The sequence below is a fragment of the Sceloporus occidentalis genome, unplaced genomic scaffold (genome assembly GCF_023333645.1).
Source record: "Sceloporus occidentalis isolate IW3139 unplaced genomic scaffold, rSceOcc1.0.p SCAF_7, whole genome shotgun sequence".
NCBI lineage: Eukaryota > Metazoa > Chordata > Lepidosauria > Squamata > Phrynosomatidae > Sceloporus > Sceloporus occidentalis.
In genome coordinates this window covers 13,014,520-13,037,691 of record NW_028316987.1, presented here as the reverse complement: position 1 = coordinate 13,037,691, position 23,172 = coordinate 13,014,520, and the positions used below count along the sequence as shown (strand labels likewise).

The window sequence follows — 23,172 nt, the reverse complement described above, 5'->3', positions numbered from 1 at the left end:
TAAAATTGCACATAGAAAACATGTCGAGAACTTTTCCTGACTTAGTTTTCTGCATGGAGAGAATCCTTTTGTGGTCTCTGTCTCCACCTGCATTTTGAAGTGGTACTGCCCCAAACACTACAAAATCCACAAAAGAGGAATACTTTTGTTGGCTAGCCAAAATGCACAGAATACATTATGCAAACTTTTAAAGATTCGCTAGCTTTTCCATTGGGTAAAAGTTTTAAAAATCATACAGGAGAAGAGGGATGATGGGTAGAGTCTTGCATGGTGTATTTTGTGCATTTTGGTTGGCCAAGTATCGCTCTTATGTGGATTTTGCTGCGTGGCCAACACTGCTACACCTGAATATGTTGCCCTAAATACAGTTTTGATACATTAAAACTAGGTCTTTATCTCACTCCATGTTCAGAGGTCAAACACTCCCTGTTCTTCCTTCAAGGGCCCTGACCCTGCCAATCCACTCTGATTTTCCTAACAATTAGCACTGATATTGCCCCAAGCAAGTACAGATGGAAGTGTTGTAATTTCTGAATTGCAAATAATAAGATGTTATCTGTTGCTTTTTTTAAAAAAAGTTTATTGCTTTTGTTCAAATCAAGAAAACATTTGTAATATTAGTTTATATTTAAGCCAATCAGCGAAAATAACATAAAAAAATATATGGCTGCACACTATTGCATAATCTCTTTAGCAAAGCACAAGGATAATCTTTCCCCCTTCATCTCTTAAAAAACCCATAAAGCTGAAAAAAAGCAAAACAATTAAAACATTAAATATAATTTTAATAAATTACAGAAGCCCATTATCACTAACTTAAAATGTGTACATTATTACTTACAACTAGGGATGCCAAATTTTTTCCTTGAAAGACTCCAGTGCCTTTATTACCTAGATAACTGGCACACATGTATGTATGTATGTATGTATGTACGTATGCATATAATCAGTAAAGCTTGCCTGGTTATTGTAGCACCTTTTGGGGGCAAAAGATCCATCTGTTGAGTTTTTGCCTGTTGTGCTGCTATTAAAGGCAAAGGAGCCTTACTAGGCCATTACATCCGCCCTCATCCTTGCAAATGGCAACCCTAATTATAGCAGGGTTAGCACAGGATAAGATTACAGCAGTCCTTAGAGTCCATGTATTTAAATGTTTTGACCCTTAACCAACACAAACTGAAGCCATGGTGGTAAATTCTGTCAAGCAGAGGATTTCATACAAATATTTAATCTTTTTCTGCAATGACTTAATCTAATCAGTTGACAATTTTGTTCCAATTAAACCTCAGTGTATTTCTTGATATTTCCTCCCCTCACTTTCCTTCCTCCATTAATACAACGACACAACAACATCTATGGTGGATCAGTCCAAGGGCCCATCTAGTTAAAGGGTGTACCACATCTGGATTATGTTGGACTGCAGCCTTTATCAGTGGCTGATGGTGAGGGATATTGGAAGTTACAATCCAGCAACATCTGGAGGGCCACAGGTTGCCATCCCTGATCCCATATTATTGTTGCACCAACAGTAGCCAATTGTATACTTCTTGGAAGCTCGCATACAGGATGTAACAAAGATAGCTTCCCATTATAGTTTGTGCTCATCATCTGATAAATAGAGATATATTGCCTCTAAATATGGAGATCCATTTAGCTACCATGGCTTACATTCACTACTGTTCTTTATCAAATAATTTTAAAAGCCATCACATTTAGTGTTGAGTCATCACAGCTCTAACAATGAGTTCCATAAACTGATCATGTGTTGAATGAAGAAACACTACAGTTCTTCTCCAGTCCTGCTGCTATTAAAGTTTATGTTAAGCAACCCTTAATTTAAAGAGGGCCCAGTCCTAGATTAAGTGAGGTAACAGTGAAGGAGAAAGCACCTTTGGGCATACATTGAAAGTATTTCACTCATAATGAATCGCTACAATAGCCCATATAAACCTGGGATTAGAAAATCTGGGCTGCAAAGTGTTTTGACCTTTAGCATCTGTTTTTAAAGGAAGTAACCACTAATAACAACAGAACTTAATTCCTTGAATAACTACTACTAACAGTATTGAATTCATTTTTGCCATAGCAGAAATTTTTAAACTCCCAAAAGGATTGAATAAAGCATTGTTAAAAGGAAAATGTGAAACGGCGCCTGTATTCAAATTCATTGCATCTCTCCTCCCAAGGAGAAAGCAGGGGAGGTGTTGGGATTTTCAGAATGCTGTGCCAAATGAAATTGAGACTGTCAGTAGAAACACCACAGCTGGGAGGGAGGAGGCTGGTTATATGTGATCATGCATCAAGTGTATGGCTTGGAAGGTGCTGATGTCAGGATTCAAATGAAATCAGGATGTAGAGCTTGATGTAGGATTACTAGTGGCACCCGCTGTACATACTTTGGGTGGGAGAATGATAGGGATCCCATTGCATACCCTCACAACTATCCCAATTTGGCAAAGATAGTCCCAATTAATCTGTTATCCCTCTTTTTCAGATGCTTTAAAAATGTCCCAGTTTCCTTCTCCTCACACTTTCCACCTTTATCCTCAGTTTACTTCAATTGTTAGAAACTGAGTTCAAAGTGCAAAAGTAGTTTGCGCTCAACTTGGCAGAGGAAACTTGCCATTTCCTTTTGACTCAAACAAAAGAAAACTGCTGCAGCCTTTCCTAGCTTCTCTGTTCTTCCTTATTAATACGTTTTGCCATCTTGACCACACTACAAGGAGACTATGAGCATGGGATTAGCCATGTACCTTGAAGTTGTTGGATGTGATTCCTTAACCGAGGCCATTCCCATTCTTATCACAATTTAAGGCACAACTATGGTAGACTTGTGAGCATGTGTTTTTGTTGATCAGGTGCATTATTATTAGAGCTACAGTAATAAAACCATATTCTGTAATAAGACTATATCACATACATTTCTTTGCAATAATCTGACCATTTTTGCTCCCTGAGAAAAATTTTCAGACACTATGGAAGGTGTTGGCAAAGGGGGGTGCGGGGTTGGAGAGACAAAAGGAAGGACATGGGAAGATTTGCAAGATTTCCCTGTGCCATAAGGACTATGAAAGCATTGTTGTTTTGGCAGCTAAGTGTCTCAGAATGCCAGTTTGCAGCAGATAAGAGATTCTGTGTTTGCCCTTTAAAGTACACAGTCCTGGTTATGATAATGATGATACAAGATCTTTTGTTGTAGTTAATTTATATTGGTGGAAGTATTTCCCTTGATAAGTGACTTTAGTAGTAGTGCAGTAGTTCCCAGGGAAATGGGAGTGATATCCACTACTTCATTGCAAGTGCCAACAGGTGATGGAAATGAGCAAGGCAAAGGCAGCATCACACAAAGATGCCTCTTCTGGATAGTACTCTCAGACTTCTTATTACCAAAGTTTTCATCCTAGTAGGGAAACTGGAGTAAATTCATAAAATCTTAATTCTTCCTCTGAAGAAAAAGATGGCTTCTCCTTGAAACATAATTTCTGGAGTGTGTTGCTCGATTCTGCCAGAGAAGAACTAGTCCAACAGCATTTTCACTCAGTCTTGATTTTTCTTCATAGTTCTGGCATCTCCATATTCAGTTTCAAACCTATGGTGAAAGTTGTAGCTTCTTTCTTTTGCCATGAACCTTGGAAACTAGGCACCTTGAACACTACAAAACATTTTTTCTGCCTTTATTTTGTGCCTTATTTTAATGCTCAGTTTTTTTCCCTTGACACAGTAGCTTCTCTGCTTGAGAAAAATCATGTCACTCTGCCAGTTTTTCAGTCGTACTTTTAGTCTATTCCTCCAAGAGATGTTCCATGAACTCAGTGAGAAAAGGACTGTATCTTCAGTTTTTGTTTCTGAACATTTCAGGGGGCATTCAGTGGAGTGTACTGAAAGAAGCAATTCCGATTCTTTAAAAAAAAATGGGTGAGGCTTTCTATATACATGTGATAAAATTTCACACATTTGTGCACATGTACACACACACACATACACACAACATGCACACACACACTACAGAAGGGAAGCAATGGAGTTAGAGGCAGCATTAAACACTGAGGTCATGGTTGCATTTTCCATCTTTTCTCAATTCTTGAATAGCTTTGGTTTCAGTCTTCCCTTCTGGGAAAATAAGTCTTTTCCCTAAATATTGGTTAACATTTTCCTACAGAACTACTGTGACTGGAAGAAGATCATTCTAAAGCATATGTTAGTAATTTAAATCCTATGGAATCCATCTGTTGGAAAGCATGTACGTATTTACATCTATGGGATGTTTACCGGTGTGCAGCTACTGCATACTGTTCATATAGATGCTGAAAAATGTTCCTCCAGCTCTTGTTTTTGTCAGCATGTTCTTAGGGAGGCCTCTTGGTCTTTTAGTGGCCTGAAGGATGTAGCACAGTGCCGCTGTTCAAACTGGCATCTGGACTTCATCATAAACATCTTGGCCTTCTGTCTCATCAAAAGTCACATCAGCATCATCAGAATCCAACTGGAAGAAAGGAAGAGGAATACCATTAAATACTGGGCAGAACCTCTTTAAAAAACGTTCTAACAGGCTTTTAGAGCTGAAGGTTGTTAAGAAACGGGTCCTTTCCTTAAAGCGAGAGAAAAAAGGAGCCAGCATGGTGTAGTAGTTTGAGTGTTAGACTGTGACTCTGGAGACTAGGGTTTGATTCCCCCTTCAGCAGGAAATGTTTAGAAAAAATGGGGAAAAATACAATGTTAGCACTTTTTACAAAATGAAAGTCACTTTAGGAATATACAATGCACTATGAATAACTTGGCTTGGAAAAAAGGTATGTTTGATATGGAACAATTTTCTACAAACAGATGTTTCCCAAAAAGATGCCTTAAAGCTGCTATCTTGTTCCCTTCATGTGGAGACCCAGATCTAAACTTCTCTCTGCTCAGTGAGAAGAAGGAGCCCATTGGTACTTACACACTTGAGTTCAACATCAGTGAAGAGCAAAGGGAGAGCAAAGCGTCTCAACGGCACGGTCAGGATGAGGAGGAAGGGTAAGGCAAGGGAGGCTGGGCTGGATTTCACTCCCCATAGCACCACCAGACATAGTATCTGGGTGAGGGTGAAGATATGCATGCGCCAGGTCTTTACCTTTTAAGGAGGGAAATATAGAAGAAATGGTCAGTGAAGATGGCAATTTGCTGTCTCTCTCTCTACTCCCTATCATCCCCTATATACACTCCTTGCAACAGTAGCATGGTTACAGCCTTCCTATTAAAAGAAATGGTGAATTCACACTTAGTTATTGAGAGGGTGCGTGGCCTTGAATACAGCACACAACTTTTCTTGCCTACATGGTTGCTGCATGGTGACTGACTGAATGGCAAAAAGTCTCCAAGGTCTAAGGCAGAGGTTTTCCCTAGACTTGCTGCTGGTAGTCCCTTTAGTAGGAGAAGGTACCTGTGACCTTCACATGCACACTACATGCTTTGCTATGGAGCTAGTTTCTGTTGGTATCCAGCTTCTAAACGGAGATGCTAGGCCTCAAACTTGCTTGGAAGTTGTTATCTTCTTTCAAACGGAAATAGTTCTTCTGCCTTTACAGTATTGCGAGCAACTATTTGCACAACCAGACTGTTGTATTTCATTCTAACTTCACGCCTTCTAATGCTAACTGATGACACCAATAGATTTTGGGGCTCAGCTGCAGTAAGCCCAAATTTGATTTAAGCCTCCAGTTGTACTGTACTGAACCTGAGTGAAAATGTTACAAAAATAAGTGACTTAGTTGTTGATTTCTGAAAGAGAAACAGATCAAGGTCTAGAAGCTATATGTGCTCTAATAAAAGTTCTTTCCTCCCTCCAGAAGTGGGGAGGTTGGATGTGCTTGTTATTTACTGATGAGGCAAAAAGCACTAGAAAGCAGAATACTTTTCACATGCTCAGAAGCATTTTGTTTTTTTAATACTTTTATGTGTTTCAAGGAGAGAACACACATCCAGATTCTAGAAATGAGAAAGCGAGAGAGCACATTACCCCTATTTAAACCAAGGATGGGAACAGCATAGCTTTTGGATGTTCCCTTTGGATACCCACCCCACCCCGAAAGTTCCTGACAAACACACACCCAAATTTCTCATCTGAGAAAAAGCTTTTTGGCTAAAAATACCGCAAAGGTTTTAAAAACTCTCTGTGGAGCTATTACATGTTGTTTTGGGGGCATCCCCTCCTGAAACAGTCAGCTATATCCATCACTTCTGGTAGCCAAAAATGGTGGCCACAATGATATCATGTAGACTCTGGGGTTCCAGAGCAGCTGAAAAATGGACAATGCAGCCCTCCAGCGTGTGCCCAGCCCTGATTTAAACCTCTAAAATTATTCTATAAGGGATATCTGACTGTCTAAAATGGTTACAGAGCAGATGGTGTGGGTTTCCTCTCCCATGGGTTTTCTGTTTCTTCCACTCCAGTCCAGGGCCAAAAAACCAAGATAAATCTACTACATGCCTCTCCCCTTTTTTTACTAACTTACTTTTCTAACAAAAGCTTCATCAGGATGGTATTTGGGGGGCTTCAGCATGAGAAGGATGCGGTCATATAGCTGGATCCCATTGAGAGAGGTCACCCCCATGTAAAGAAAGATGCCAAAGAGTACTGCAAGTGGGATGAATTTCAAGATGGGTTCCATGAGGATGGAGAGGCCTGCAGGAAAAGAAAAGGCAACAGTGTAAGTCAATAGGATGACATAACTCCAGTTGTGAAGGAGAAATCCAGACAGCTCTCCTTCACTGGGTGGAGTAAAGAAAATAACTGCTGTTTGGGAGCAAGCTAACTAGCCGTAGGACTCATCACTGTTTCTAGCAATAGTCACAGCAAGACAACACTGTGTAGTTCTTTAGCAAAATAAAGTTGCAATACTTAGTCCCCCTGTTGATGGCTGGCTATTAGATGTACACACTGTTTTTTAATATGGAGGGCACATTTTTGGCTTATCACAGTTTGCAATCACAGAGAGATGGGGTGGCCATCACTTGTTAGGCAGAAGGAGGCAACAGCGTCAGATTTCTGATTTCAGGTTTAATTAAAGGGTTGCAAAACCAACCAAGAATCCTCTGGAATCTTAAAAGACTATCTAGTTTATTACATCATGCACTTTTGTAGACTACTGTGGCACATCACATGCATGGTGTGTTACTAAGGATGTCAGAGAGAGACAGAGTAGACATGAGGAGGAAGGGACTGTAGACTGTTGTCAGAGGGAAATTACAGAATATGACAGTGACAGATTATTAACATTATTATTAGCCCTTAAAATGTCACACTGCTACTCTTGTTTTTTGCTCCAACAGGCAAGTGCAGCTATCCCTTTAGAAATGAAAGGGCAGCACATGTTAATTATTTAGTCTTACTACCGGAATTTTTACTTCCAGAGAAAGGCACTTGGGAGGATTGGGCAAGCCTAAATACTATGTACCTTAGTAGAAAGAAGGTGTGGCCATTTGCTAATCTGTTTTCAGGTACCAAAATGTCTTAGACCGGCCCGAGGATAACCATGCAGGATTCATCTAATTCTTTTCAAAAATCCACATATTGTAAAGCTTATCACAAAATGGCCCCCTCTCTCTGAATGCTGACAATGAGATCCACAGATGACCTGAGTGTTGTGGGTATAAGCATTTCTGAGAGTTCATTATCTGTAGCCTAACAGGTTAGTAAATTTGTGTTACAACAGAATAAATGCCAAGATCTAACAAATGTAATAAGGATTGTCCTTGTTATTTTGAAAATGAATTCATACTTTATCCCATTTTCCATCTCTATATACCACTTATGATTTTATATCAACTTTCCCATACTGGTCATTGTTTAGTTTTTACTTTTCTTCTCTTACTTAAAAAGCTTCCAAGATTAGTGATTTGGTCTGCAAAGAATTACTATCCTTTTTTTCTAGAAATGATTGCTTGTCAGCTAGAATGGAGTACAAGATGTGGTGAAGGCAATATAAAGAAGGAATTCGTAAAGAGGTGGCAAGATTGCAGTTATTGTAGTCTCTTCTTTATGGCAGGATGTTAGGTCAAAGTAGCTGGGGTCTTTCAGGCATGAGGTTAGCTATGATGTAAAAGAACCTTACCCTACCTGGTTCTTTCCAAATGTATTAGGTACTGAGAAAGGTGATGATACGAGATAAAATTTGAGCTCAATTTCTCAACACTGAGCTTTGTATGGGCCCCAACTAACATCATCCTAAAGCAATTGGGGCCAAATTGGGTATATTAGGGCAGCCATGTTTGTTTGTTCATAGGTTTGCTTATTCATGTGTATAAAGTGAAATGAGGGACTTACATTTTTTAAAAAGGTGCCAAATTGTGGGGGAGGCAGTTAAATTGATGGAGCCTAATAAGATAAAGCAGGGAAGGTTCTGCTGCTCTCACCTTCATGCATCATTGAAAAAATTAGGACATTTCACTCCATCACCCTGCTTTCTATGTAAACAAAGCAGAAATATGAACAAACACTGCTGCCCCAGGTGTATTTTCTAGTTTGATCCTTAGACAACATAACAGTAAAAATAAAATAAATGGAACTGGTTCAGAAAAACTCACCTACAAGAATGCCCACCAGCAAGCCAGTGAGCCTCTGTTCCTTGACCTCCTGGACATGGGCTTTTTCCCCTGGAACAGTAGTCTTGGACATCACTGTCAAGGCATTAGCATGTGTGACGGTCCTCACTGTGGTAGCGCTGAGCCACGGCATGCCAAACAAGGCTGCTATACCCCCCATGCCAACAATTAGAAGTAGATCTAGATGGAAACCTGAACCTTTAACAAGTTTCCTCTCAGGTTTGCTCACAATCAGCCTGAAAGGGGAAAAATATGTGACATGTTTCCATGACAATAGAGCCAATATCTCAGCAGCTAGCATCTAACCAACTAGTAGTGCAGAATGCTAATTAAATTTACAATTGCATGTTCAGTTCTGGAGGAGATACGCAGTTCTACCCATCTGTGTGTAATCATAGAATTTAAACTATCTGATTTGTTTTTCAGCTCCCACCCCCAGTGCTCTCACCCATCATGAATTTCCTGCATTTCTTCTTTTTATCAAATGAACACTTTCTGGCCATATTTCCATTGCAAGGTCAAGCATTTATCTTGACATCATCACTTTATGGTTTTTAAAAATACATATTCCCTAGTTCCTTACGTGGTAATCTGTGATTCCAAGAAGATGAGAATGAAGACCAAGAGAGCTGGTAAAGCTGCACCAAACATCAGCCAGATGGGGAAAGTGTCATTTGTTCCCAATGGATAGATAAACCAACCTCGCTTATTAGGATTGGAGACCTCAAGGCCTTTGGGAACTTTCAGTTTCTGTGGGAAAGAAGTAAGAGAAAAAATATCAATAAAATCTGGATGTGGCCTAGTTTGGGAAAATTATTTATTTGTTTGTTTGTTTATTTACAATATTTATAAAATATAGCCTAACTTTAGTTCAGTTGAGGAAGACTGCACAAGTACAGTCGGCCGTTCACATTTGTGGCTTTGACTTTTGAGGATTGGATTATTTGTGGATTTGATTAATATGTCTCTAAAAATCTCTAGTGTGACTCTGCCAGAGGTTGACCATAGAGTCACAATGGAACACCTAGAGATTTCCAGAGAAAATACTTCGCTAGGCATTTGTAGTCCTCCAGTGCAATTCTATGGTCAGCTTCTGCCAGATGTTGGCCATTGAATTAAGATGGAGGACCTAGAGATTCCTAGAAAGGTGTTCTCTTAGGTTTTTTTTTTAAAGCAGCTTTTTATTTGTGGGTTTTTCCCCACTTTCACAGGGATATTGTGACCCTAACCCAGTGAAACTGGAGGGCCCACTGCACTCTTTCTTTTTGCCTAGACAGAATATCCAAGTTGCCATCTGCTGAGTTAGGTCAGAAAGAAGGAGAGACTGTCACTGAAAAACAACAATCACAACCAGCTACTTACCTGAGTGTAGGTGTCCTGAATAAAGAAATCTGCCACGGCCATGATAAAGATGGCAATGGGAACACCAAAGTCCCCAATCACACGGCGGAGCTGTCAAAACATAAACATCATGTTATTTTGCAAATACAGAGCTGTGGATTATGGGGGAAAGAATATCTGGAAATAATATGGAGGAGCCCAGGAAATCTTAAACTCTTATTTGTGTGAGAGAGGCCTCGCCTGAAGAAACCTAAGCTGGACTCAGAAGATGAAAATAACAGTAGACTGATTTCCAGCATCTTCATTGTGTTCAAGTGATTACATCTAGGCATTCTTTGATGAACAACATTTTCTAGTTCCATTTCAATTGGAGTTGAAAGCAGTATAATCTGACCAGATTTCAAAGGGGGCCTCTTGCTGGGCAGAGAGCAAAGAGCCCCTCTTGCTTGCCACCTTCCTTGCCCTCCTTCCCTCCCTCTGCCTTTGCCACTCCAAAGTGGGCAAGATCGACCCTGGAGTTTGGCAAGCACTCCATGGCCAGGTTCAGCCTCACAGCATAAAAGCATCCCTGCTCCAATGCTGCTCCCCAATGACGCTGTTCATTTGGCCTCTTGGGGCTGCCAGATTTGGGGATGGTGCCAGCTGCCCGATTTGGGGACTGTGCCAACAGATGGCTCTGGGTGGACCAGCAGGCACACTTCCTGGGTGGACAGGCAGGGTAGGCGCGGGCCTGCTCTCTGATGGACAGCACAGGTACCGGGGCAAAGGATGCTTGATGGGGTAGGGGTTCCTATCGGGCCAGTAGACGCCCCCCCCCCCCCAGGCATGGATAGACAGACACATACACTGGGTGGTTCTAAGCATTCACACAGCCAGCCCCAGTCTGCTGCTAGTGGGTGGGGGTGAAGGCTCCCACAGGACACTGGAGTGCCCCACCCCACCGGCCTTGGCATTAAGTGATGCATTAGGGAAGGCGGGAGGGGCACGTTTTGGCAGGCTGAGGCAAGCCAGCCAAAATACCATGAGTAGGTGGGAAGGGTGCCTACGTGTCTGCGCTTACCCCTCCTTCCCCCCTCGCTGGGCCCATGGCAGCAGAGAAATGGCAGGGCTCGCATCGCCCCCGGCAGTGGGGAAGAGGGACCAACCAGGTGTCACCCCCCCTGTGGTGTCACCTGGTGTGGTCTGCACCCCCCACATCCCCTGAGTGACGCCACTGAGGAACAGACTTTTTAAAAAGTCCTTTCAAGTACCCCAAACATGCCAAAGTCCCATTTCCCCCAAGTGCTAATGCAATATGTACCTTGCCTGGAAGGAAACTGCTGTTTTTAAACTTGCGCAAGAAGAAAGCGATGAAAAATGTTCCTGCCATGAGGACAAGAGAGAGCAGAGCAGTATTGGGCTGGGCTGCCACTGGATCACCTTTTGGGTCAATAACAGTGACATTTATATATTCTCTCTGTACGGGGTGTTCCTTGAAAATCTGCAAAAGGAAATGGATGACTTAGAAAATGAAGTAGTTAGGAATAAGGAAAGGCCTTGACAGATAGATAGCAGAACATAAACGGTGAAAGAGAACATACAGATACACAGCTCATATTGCTTTACATTCAGGAAGGAAGGTTTAAGGCCCTATCTATGTATGCAACAAAATGAGATGGTATAAACTGGAAGTGGTAGAGCTGACTGACTGTACTAGTTTAAAATACAGGTGGGAGATTGTTGTTCTTGTACACCTTTAACTAGTTTCTGACGATGGCGACCCTAAGGCACCCTTGATTTTTTTTAGCAAGATTTGTTCAGACTAGTTTGCCATTGCCTTCCTTTGAGGCTGAGAGAGTGTAACTTGCCCAAGGTCACCCAGTGGGTTTCATGGCCAGTACAATTTTGTATATTCATAAAGTAAAAACCATGAACTTCTGAAACAGGCCCAAACTTTGACTGGTTGTACTGGTTTTATATCTGTAGAAAGTTTTTAACAGGGGAATATGCAGTAGCATACTGTACATAGTCATGTGTAAGTCTAGACATTTTAGTCAAAAAATTGACCCAAGAGACCTGAGTTGACTTATCCATGGATCAGTGTGAGTGTTGTTGTTGTGTGCCTTCAAGTAATTTCCAATTTATGGCAACCCTATGCCAGGGGGTTGGACTGGATGGCCCTTGTGGTCTCTTCCAACTCTACGATTCTATGATTCTGTGATTCTATGAACCTATCATAGGGTTTTCTTGGCAAATTTCTTCAGAAGGAGTTTGCTATTGTCATCGCCATCCTCAGAAGCCGAGAGAGTGTCTTGCTCAAGTTCACCCAGTGGGTTTCCATGGGTGAGATAGGAACCATCCTCTGATGAAAGGCAAGAACAAGTCTTTCTCAGCCTTAAAGGATGGCAAACATACTCTGAAGAAACCTGCCAAGAAAATCCCATGGTAGGTTCACCTTAGGGTTGCCATAAATCAGAAATGACTCGAAGGCACGCAGCAACAAACAATAAAATCAAATACTCCAAGTCACATCAAACTGTACACTAGTGCATTTTATACAGAATTGCACCCCTAGCACATTATTTTCCTTCCCTGTCTATATTGTATTTAACATGCTTTGCTTTGTGTTTTTTCGCTAGAGGTTAAACATAGATCTAATTTATAGGTTTAAGTGCTAAGACACATATCTGAGGAAAAACCATTGTGGGAGGTGAAACAAGTTTAAATAATAGGAGATATGCTTTCTACTTAACATCTAGTTAGATCCTGAAATAATAATCTTAAATTAAATCCACTTGAAGGACCTCCATTTCATTTCTCTTTCTTTCTCCATCTTTTCATTCCTCTCTCCTTTTGCTCTTTAGTTTCTATGGAAACCATATCTAAGAACACAGCTTTCTCATTGTGGAGGTGGGAGGAACAGCTACCTGAAACAAGTGTGCAGCAGTTCAGAAAGAAGAAATCATATAGTAGATGTCACAATGAGAGTAATAGTGTTAAAGGTTCACAAGGTGAGACAAAAGACTGCATCCTAGTATCAGCAATACAAGGATGCTTTACCCAGGCACTTGAACCTTGAAGACCAAATATATTTATCCATTATAAATTCACGCATGGACCTAGTGGGTGACTTTAGTCAAATTCTTATGCTTCCCCAATTTAGTTTTTCTATCAGGTAAAAAGAAAAGTGGATAAGGCTGCCAAGCAAGGTAGCACTTACATTTACTATATGGGTCAGTACTACCTGAAAAGAAACTGCATTGAGAATTCTATTCCCTCCAACCACTTGGTAGTACCTTTTGGCTTGAATTGAGATTGTTATCTAGTGAACCACCCAAACCTTTGCCAATCTGCCAATATAAAGTTTGCCATGTTATTTTGTGCTTCTGCTCTTTGCTGACTTTAGAATCTAGTGTTCTACTCAAGGCAACGGACTGATCTCTAAGTATGAAAGAGCCTTGTGTTGCACAAGCTTAAGAAATAAAACAAGTCATACTACCTTGATAAGTTTGGTGAATGTCTCCACGATGAAGATGAGAGAGATGAGGAAGGAGAAGATCTCCTGGGTGTAACGGGAGATGTAGCGTACCAGGAAGCTGCCCTCACAAGCCACTACCAGAACCACCAGGATTATGAGCCAAAAGCCAATCCAGACTCTCCCCACGATGTATTCATAATTATTATCATAACAAAACTATGTAAAGATAAAGGGGAGGAGGGTATAAAGAGGAAAACACAGAAGAAACTAATGAAACACTGGCAGTTCTTTCTCTTCCCTGACACAAACAATGGAAGATCACTATTCCCCACTTGTTCTTGATCTGGAATTAAACAGTTGTCCAAACCACATTTGGATCTTCAGGCCTGTTCCTCCAGAGAAACTCATATAATAATACCCTGATCTACGTATGCTCCAATAGGCAGCATAATATAATGGTTTGAGTCTTGAACTAGAACTAGACCAGAGTTTGAATTCCTGTTCAGCTGTGGAAACCCACACTGGGGGAAGTCATATTTTCTGAGCCTTAGAGGATGCTAATGACAACCTGCCACAGCATAATTTTGTCAGAGAAACCCTATAATAGGGTTGCTATAAGTCAGAGTCAACTTGAAGGCACATAACAACAACTATCTATATTCCAAAGGATTTGAATTACAAGGGAGCTCATAATTGGGTATCGGATGGGATATTCAAGACCTTGATAAGCTATTCTTTATTCTTTAAAAATTTCTAACCCTTACAGCTGTCTTCTTCAACCTGGTGTTCTCCAGATGTTTTGGACTACAATTCATATCATCCCAAGTGCATGGTTGTTGTGATTAAGGAAAATGGGAGTTTTTTGTGGGTTTTTCAGGCTATGTGGCCATGTTCTAGAAGAGTTTATTTCTGACGTTTCGCCAGCATCTGTGGCTGGCATCTTCACAGAATGTTGGCATATAAGAGAGCAGGATATATATATATATATATATATATATATACACATACACACACACACACACACACACACACACATACACATACACACACTATGTGATAGTATTAACATGGAAATCATTCCTGCCTACCTAGGGTCACATAGTATATAGTATCCAGCTCTCCTGGGGAGTTTATCACACTAGTGAGATTCCACAGGAAAACAGGAGTTAAACTAGATTTAAACCAAAGCAAACCCTGAAATGTCCAAACTTTATCACACAACGTCACAGTTAACGTGAAATAACGCAAAGTTAATCCGAGTGCAAAGCAGAGAAAACCTCAGCTTTTTACTTTCGGAACAATCTAAAAGTGAAAAAGCTGCCATTTTTTTCTGCTTTACGTTCGGATTTACTTTGTGTTATTTCACTTGGGCAGTGCTTACTGTGATAAACTAACTGAATTTTCAAGTTTGGTTTAAATTCGAATGTACTTTAAATTGCATTTAACTCCCGTTTTCCCGCGGGATCTCCCCTAGTGTGGTAAAGCTCCCAGTCAGTTTCCATGGCCATGTGGGGATTTGAATCCTTGCCTCCAGAGTCCTAGTCCAACACTCAAACCAGTACAACATATTGGCTCCCTATAGGTCTTCTAGCCATTTCAATGTTGTTTATCCTTTGAAAGCTGTCTGGGCTAATGGCCATCACTATATCTTATGGTAATAATAAATGAATGACTGCATAAGTAGGGCAGATGGTCCAGCCTTGCAATATTAGGCTACACTAGATAGGCAGTTCAGGCCTTCTTCAACATAGGAAATAGGTCATCATGCATCAGGGATGCAAAGATTTATTAAACAGGACACCTACCTTATAAAAGGCTTCTTCAAAGACCAATAGGGGCCCAGAAAATCCAACCACAAGCAAAGGCTGAGCTCCAACTAAACAGAAAATTACGCTCTGGACTGCAGTGGAGAGAAGAAGCTCAGATACTCCCATCATGCTCTCAGTTTTGTCATCTGGAAAGAGCAGCAGATATTAGCAAGGAAGAATGAGGCTACGGCCTTCCTAATAAAACTCAGAGATCCCAGTAGCATTTTGGTAAGTGGACTCATAATTCCTGAGCTGAGAAATTTTTTGGCTGTAAATAAACAGTACTACTGAGGAAGAGCTGCTAGGTCAACAACTATCCCAGGCTCTGAGATTTAGAAACCTGAGACCTAGCATTACTTCTTGTGATGTCAGCAGAAGCTGGTCTCTTTTGATGTTACAAGGGTGATACAAAGTGGAGCTCCTCATTAAATCATTAAGCATGATATTTTAACTATCAACTACAATTGCACAGAATATTCCATTCAAATAGGAAACATGTCTAACAAATGAGGAAAGTATACAGACACAGGTTTCTCAAGACAGTTCTCTTGATGTGAGATTTCTTCCCTTCCTCCTGAGCCCCAAGATTCAGGGCCAGACCCTGAGATCTGAGAATCTTACACAAAAGAGATTTTAATGTTCCATGGTTCACTTTATTTCCTTTGCCCACTGTTGCCTTCAGGCAAACAGGCTTTGCAGTACAAAAACAGCATACAGATTGAGATTCCCTTATCCAAAATGCTTGAGACTAGAAGTGTTTTGGATTTTGGATTTTTTTTTATTTCAGAATACACGTATTTGTATATACGTACATAATAAGATATCTTGGAGATGGGACCCAAAGATGAAATGTATATTTCATATCCGCCTTATACACATAGCCTGAAGGTAATTTTATACAACATTTTAAATAATTTTATGCACAAAACAAAGTTTGTGTACATTGAAGCATCAAAAAGGAAAGGTGTAGGCCACCCATGAAAATAGTTTTGGATTTTGGAGACTAGATACAACACAATTCAGTGGGTGGGAAGGAGAAATAATACAAGGAATTACTGGGGGAGGGAAACCTGGCATACTTCAAGAAATAGTTTGGATGCAAACCTAGGAATATGCAGGTAAGATTAAAACAAAAGGAAATGAAAAGTCTTGATACTTCCGGAGACTCTTTTCCTTTCTGGATGAGGCCTTAGGCACCCAAGTAGCCTCTACTAGGATTTCTTCACATAAATTTCCAGCTGTCATTTATCTAATCCAAGGCACTAAAGACGGATCTCTTCCGGTGGGCTTTCCCATCGGATTTAGTATAGAGATGATGATTAAGACCCCCCTCTCTGAGTACGATGGTATATGAATTGATGTTTGGAGATTTTAAGGAACTAATAGGGATGTATAATTCAGTGTTAGTATTTTATTGACTGTTCAATTGCATTGTATTATTTTAATGATTTAATCCCACTTCGATCCTTGGAAGAGGCGGGACATATAAATAAAAATTATTATTATTATTATTATTATTATTATTATTATTATTATTAATCAAATCCCACCAATAAATGGGAAGTGCACCAAGGGCTTAGAACAGTCATTCTCAAACTTTGATACGCAAGGTGTTTTGGATTTTAGTTCCCAGAATCTTTGACTATTGGCCAACCTGGTTAGGCCTTCTGGGAGCTAAAATCCAAAACCCCTGGACAGGATCAAAGTTTAAAAACCACTGACTTAAAGAAAAAAAAATAAGTAGCATAAAAACCTCATTCTCACAGGTGAGAATGGAAAAGTTCCTGAGCTGTGAGTAATCTGTGTTTGATTCAAAACTTTCTGCTTTTTGTAGTAAGTACTATAGGTAGAATTCTGATAGAGAAGTAGTGATCTCTTACCCAGAAGACCCCCAAAGGTAATGGCAGGAGAAAGGGCAGCAAAGTAGATGAAGATGACTGCAGCCAGACATTGGGCATTGAGGGCATCTTTGATGTCACTAAGGTACTTGGGATACCGACGTTTTATGTCCCTCACAAGTCCCCCAAAAGGTCTCCTGGTCCTACGCAAGGGGTCATCATCATCATCTGGTTTCAGGGTTTGAGCTTTCAGTTCTTTCTCTGCAAGAGACAGAAGAACATGCACAACGAAAAGCCCAGGTGAAGGAATCATGGCTAGACCCAATTGCCTGGTGCTGCTCAGAATGCCAGGCCAGAAAATAAGGGCAAATGCATCAAAGACATCAGAAGCAGCCTCCCCTCAAAGTGCTGAGGCACCAGCATCTACCCAAGGATGCTAGGATGCAGATGCCAACTCTCTACCGGCTGCAGGGTTGCCTGGCGTGATGGTTGGTAGCTTCCATGTCAGAAGGGTGGTAAATCTCTGGATTTCAGTCTGAATTTTCATTAAGCTATCCAGAGTGCTGAAGCTATTTTTGAGATATGGTGCAGTGCGTTGGATAGCTCCTGATATGTATGACCTAAAGCATGGAGCAGATTTACCATCCCACCAATATGGGAGGCCACCAGCTGTCATTGCTGCATGGTCTTCATATGAAACAAAGTTCAGCCCAGAGCCTGTTCACAAAATACAATACAACCCCCATATCCGTGCGGGATAGGTTCCCAGACTTATTGTGGAAACATGAAGCCAAGGATAATAGCAAACTCTATTGAAATGAATGACGTCTGGAGGAAGTTGACCATAGAGTCATTCTGGAGGTTCTGGATTCTTAGAGAGAACACATCTCTGGGCATTTCCAGGTCCTCCAACATGACTCTATGGTTACCTTTCACTAGGAACATACCAAAGAATCATGCTGGAGGATCTCGAAAATGCCTAAAGAGAACATATTTTTCGGACATGGGTATATGAAACCACAGGTACTGGTCCTGTGGATACAGGGGTTGAATTGTATACAAAGTGATAATGAACTGGTGTATGTGCTGTTGAGCGTGTACAAAACACTTTCCCCTCAGGGCTGTGTGTAATTAGCATTTAAAAAAAATACAAATTGTGCCAAGATCACCAAAAGTTCATGTGAACTTGCTAAACCATGCATATTTGTGTACATTTACATGTTTTGCTTAGCTCTCTTCTCCAAAATTATAACTAGGAGTAAAGCTATGCAAAGTGCTGAAGTTTCACCATATGAATGGTGGAAATCTTATTCTCCCGCTTCTACCCCTTCCTAGCTTCTCCCCTGTTATTCTCCCTCATGCTGTGAAGGAGTCTGGAAACATCTTGCAAACTTAGCCATGATGCTGAATTGCACACCCAACGCTGATGACTGTAATTCACTAGTATAATTACAACAACCCTGGCTTCTCATATTGTTGACAATATTCGCACATGTTTGGAATGAGAGAGCACAGCCTCTAGACCACAAAAAGCCATTAGCTCCACCATCTCCCCAGCCATATATTTTCTGTTCAGAAAGAGGAAGCAATTCTGTACTGTACACCTCCATGTTTTGAAAGGTTTTTGTGTTTCTCACACTGGAGCATACCTAGGTCTTTTAAGAGCTCAACTTCTGGGGGCACCTTCTTCTCCACTGGCTGGTACCTCTTCCGCAGGAGCTCCTTCTGCACTGGCAGCAACGCCTTGAGGAGTGTTTCATTTTGGATGTCACTAGGTGGGACGACGATGCAACAGTCCAGGAATGCCTCCACGCTCTTCACCAGGTCTGTCCGTCCCACAGCCAAGTAGGAATCATTGCGAAACACCTATCCAGAGAAAAAGGAGTGATTAAAAAAACTTACTCAAGCTTGGGAATGACTGGTTTTCCAGGTGGTCTGAATTTTAACTCCCAGGTGGCCCCTTCTATCAAGGCTATGGGTAAGGTATTGTGGGAGTTATAATCTAAAACATTGGGAGGGCCCATGATTTCTCACGCAAAAGTGGTGGGGGGGAGGAGACTGCCCCCTCATCCGTTTGCCCTGGCATTGCTTAGGAAATAGTGGTTCTCCCCCATTCCTAATTCTGTGTTTAAAATAATTTTCAAGGCAGCCTCCAAAAAATAAACTGGGGCACTGATTTTATTAAGAGCATGTAACACAATCCAGGGACAATTTGGAAGCCATGGCTTAAATATTGGAGCCAATTACCCATATCCTTTTATTTTTTTAATCTGAATTGGTAAGGCCTGGATTGTTTCTTTGCTTGTTACTTTCCAAGGCCTTAAAATCTAGATGCATGTATTCATGTACCACAACAACATTAGCCTACCTTACAGGACTCTTGAAAACACTGCAGTGATAATATATGCGGAAGACTTCAAACAATGAAAACACTATATCAACTGGAGGTGTGGTGCATGTATGTGTGGAACCTTTCTATCCAGAGAGACACATTCCCCAATATGGAACCAATTACAAGCTGTTTTCAAACATACAGTAACCTGCTGTGAGGCCCCATAAACCAATGAAGCCCACAGACTACTTGTTCTCCAGCCCTGATATAAATGCTAAGGTTAAGAATTACTTTTGTAAACTATTCACAATATTAAAGCAATTTAAAACATACACTTTCAAAAGATGGTGAGTGATCAAGCAGTGGGTCAAGAACCCCCCAGGACTTTCTGCGCTCATCTCTCCAAGGAAAACCATATCCACTGTAAAACTCAGCTGCACTGAACTGTTGCCTCAGACCCACAAAAAGCCAGATGAACCTCTCGGCTTTGGGGCCCAGTTCAAGTGCACCTCTAGTTATTAAACCCAGTTGTGACAATACCTCTTCAATTTGCTTTCAAGGACTCCATGCCTTCCTTTCTCACACAACTTGACGTAATGGAAGATTACCACTTACCCTTTCAGACATCATTGTTGAGATGGCTCTCCCAATCTCATGGTAGCTGGTCCGAGGGGAATCTGGTCCCAGAACCACAAAAAGGAACCGGACAGGCACAGGGACTTCCAGGACAGAGTCCAGCTGCACGGCATCTTTCAAGCGCACAAAGGCCAAAGTTGGACGCTCCAAGAAGGGGGCACAGCCTGAAGGGAGGATGGATGGGTATGGGGCATAATTTAGGAGCCTTGGCACAAAGAGAGAAAACGAGAAATGCAGACCATGGGCAGGAAGGGAAGGAATCCAAGCAGAAGCAAAGGGGTGGAAGAGAATGGGGACAAGGGAAGAAAATGAGAGATTGCAAAGTGAGCAAAGTTGGCCATCAAGTTTTGACAAGACAGACAGAGAAGCAAAGCAGAGCTAATGACAGGAACAAACATGGCTTCTTCCCTTGCCAGAATGCATGTGCAATAGCAGGAATCCACAGATACTATTCACCTAAACCTTCCTGGATTAGTCTACAACTTGTAGAAGGAAGGGTATCGCATTATAGTGTTTATGCTGGTCATCAACCGTAATAATAAAAATTCAAATTTCAATCCCATTCTATAGTGTAGAATAATCAGAGATGACTGTGGAAATGTGAGGCAACAAATCTGGGACAATATTTAACTGTGGCAAATCGCTGTCTGTCTATCTATATATCTATCTGGCAGCAGATGAAGAATATCTTTTGGTTGTTTCCACCTCAAATGTCAAAATGTTTCAGGCTAAACTGGACATATAATTAACTTCTGGCTAAATCTGCCTCAAGGCAGTGGCATCACTAGGGTTGGTGTCACCCACTGCAGTAACTCATGGTGCAACTCCATTGACCGCCTCTCATTTCACACTATACAGAATCCTTAGTAATACTTTTTTGCACTCATGTTGCTCTTAAATCATAATTAGGCTTTCTGAGAAGATCATCTCAGATAATTTTATGCAGGGAATCAGTAAGCCTCCTGCTTGTTCCTTATGAACTTCCCAGCTGTTCCCTTCCATTGGAGGACAGAGCTGTGAGAGTCACTCAACCTGTCCTAGGCCAGCTAAACTAATCTGCTACCTAAGGCACCATAGAGAATGTTATCTTATGCTGAGGAAAGTTTTAGCTGCCAGTCCAATCAGCTTCTGTACATCTTGTCTTTTGTCTTGGGTGACAAAATATCTTAGACCAGCCCTGCAGAAACACATATGTGGCACACTGACAGTTAGGGATGTGAATGTGAAAAGGGAGGGGAGAGTATCAACTGTCTACCATTTTGCAAAAAACATTGTCATTTTTATGCACTGCAAGGAAGAAAATGACTGTTTGCTTACATATGGCTACCTCCAATCTAAAGCCTGTCTTTATAGGGCGGCTGTGTGTAAGCTCCTGTGCCATTAACATCTGGGTGCAAAAGGAATTTCAGCAGAAGATACTTGCATGGCAACACTGTACTCCTTTAATGTGATATTATTTGATGAACCATATTTTGAAGAGTGCCCTCTTGCCAGGTCAGTGAGGACACTGGGACCAGAATCCTTTTGGTGGCATATGATGACATAACCTCCCATTTAACCAGTGTATTTGCCTTCTAGGCCATTGGGGAAGGAGGTATTGATTAGCTCCTTGTGCCACAATTCCACCATGTCCCTAACCAGTGACTGGGAGTCCAAAGTGCTCCTGGACACTGTCCAGTCCTGGAGGGTGCTGGTTCTTCCTCTTGCACAGCTGCAAAACTGCTACCATATGGTGCCTGGGAGCCCCTTACTTCGTACACCCCAATGTGTTGTGTTTTACAGCCAGCAACAGCCTGAGACCCAACTGTGAATGGAAATAAACTGGCGGAAGGCCAATGAGCTGCCTAAATTGTAATATAATCTTGGCCAAGCATTTCCAAATAGCCTGTTCTGAGCATTCAAGATTTAAAGCAGGAGAGAGTCCACTTAGCTACAACAGCTAGTAACTATTGGTGATGAAATATCAATACACGTTTGTTACTCATTCACCCCCATAAGGAAATATGAGCCAACTTTATCCCACGTGAGACCACTAATCTGTCTAGCCCTTGCTGTTGTGTGCCTTCTAGCCATTTCAAACTAATGATGACAAACAAATGAAGACAAAGCTATTACAGAGTTTTCTTTACAAGATTTGTTCAGAGGTACTTTGCTATTGCCTTCCTATGAGGCTGGGAGAATATGACTTGTCTAAAGCCATGCTGTAGCTTTCCATGGCTTGGTGGGGATTTGAACCAGAGTTTTAGTCCAACATTCACACCACTACATTTAGTCCAACATTCACACTGGTTCTATTCCAGTACTGCCTACTGACTTCAAATAGCTATGGTCTCTTTTAGCGCTCTTCCCCATCCTTCTACTGGGTTCTTTCAACTGGAACTACAAAGGGTTTTTAAACTTGTCTATAAAGTAGTAACTTGGAAACTATACTTTTAGTATGACAACTCCACAATCTCTGTACTAGTCATTCTCTCCATCTCTTCCACTACAACAGGGATAGACAAAGCACCATTTTGAGGTCCTCCTAGGAGTCAAAAACTTCTTTTTGAAAAAAAAAAATCTCCAAAATTTATTTTTGTTCCAAAATGACCTCTAGGAGTATGGAGGGTATATCTATCATGTTTGGATGACCCCTTTGTTGTTGTGTATCTCCAAGACATTTTTGACTTATGGTGACCCTATCATAGCATTTTCTTGGCAAGTTTTGTCAGAGAGGGTTTATCATTGCCATGGAGGACTCCTGGATGCCCCCCTTTAAAAAAAAAACTTTCAAAATGTTCTAAAATGTCCTCTTGTGGTCCAGGAAGGGCCCAAAGTATGGGAGAAATGCTCCAATGTCCCCCAGAGCGCATTTGTGGCCTTGCAAGGGTGGGCGGGGGCAAAATCTTTGAAATTTTTGTGGGGGCAGGTGCAATTGGGGGTTCAGTCCTCTGAGTTGTCCTGGAGTGTTAAAGAACCCCCCATACCTTCCAAAATTGCCCAGCCCTGTATAACACTAATACACTGAATGCTACTTACCGACCAAGACCAGTGTAGCTTCTGCATCAGGGGAAATCTTCTCTGAAAGTGGCTTCTTAAAAGCAGTACTACTGGGCTCACCCTGGAACAAGAAAATTAATAGGAAGCTAGTGTGGGGGCAGAGTCAAAAGATTGTTCAAGGATTTGTCCTCTGCTTGCTGCTTT

At 41.3% G+C, this 23,172-nt stretch overlaps 1 protein-coding gene across 4 annotated transcripts in view; it reads right to left on the bottom strand.

The window, feature by feature from the left end:
* Positions 1-559: 559 nt before the first annotated feature.
* Positions 560-23,172, bottom strand: part of SLC4A1 (solute carrier family 4 member 1 (Diego blood group)) — a 52,395-nt gene continuing 29,782 nt past the window's right edge. For all 4 annotated transcript variants that reach the window (XM_089531953.1, XM_089531951.1, XM_089531952.1 and 1 more), the window contains 13 exons: positions 23,008-23,089; positions 19,969-20,153; positions 18,671-18,887; positions 17,064-17,282; positions 15,181-15,329; positions 13,397-13,591; positions 11,219-11,398; positions 9,940-10,029; positions 9,161-9,327; positions 8,560-8,813; positions 6,489-6,658; positions 4,934-5,107; positions 560-4,483 (listed from right to left, as the gene is read on the bottom strand). In XM_089531953.1, coding sequence (XP_089388079.1) covers positions 4,403-4,483; positions 4,934-5,107; positions 6,489-6,658; positions 8,560-8,813; positions 9,161-9,327; positions 9,940-10,029; positions 11,219-11,398; positions 13,397-13,591; positions 15,181-15,329; positions 17,064-17,282; positions 18,671-18,887; positions 19,969-20,153; positions 23,008-23,089 — 2,163 coding nt within the window. In that variant the 3' untranslated portion in view covers positions 560-4,402. The remainder of the gene's footprint in view (positions 4,484-4,933; positions 5,108-6,488; positions 6,659-8,559; positions 8,814-9,160; positions 9,328-9,939; positions 10,030-11,218; positions 11,399-13,396; positions 13,592-15,180; positions 15,330-17,063; positions 17,283-18,670; positions 18,888-19,968; positions 20,154-23,007; positions 23,090-23,172) is intronic.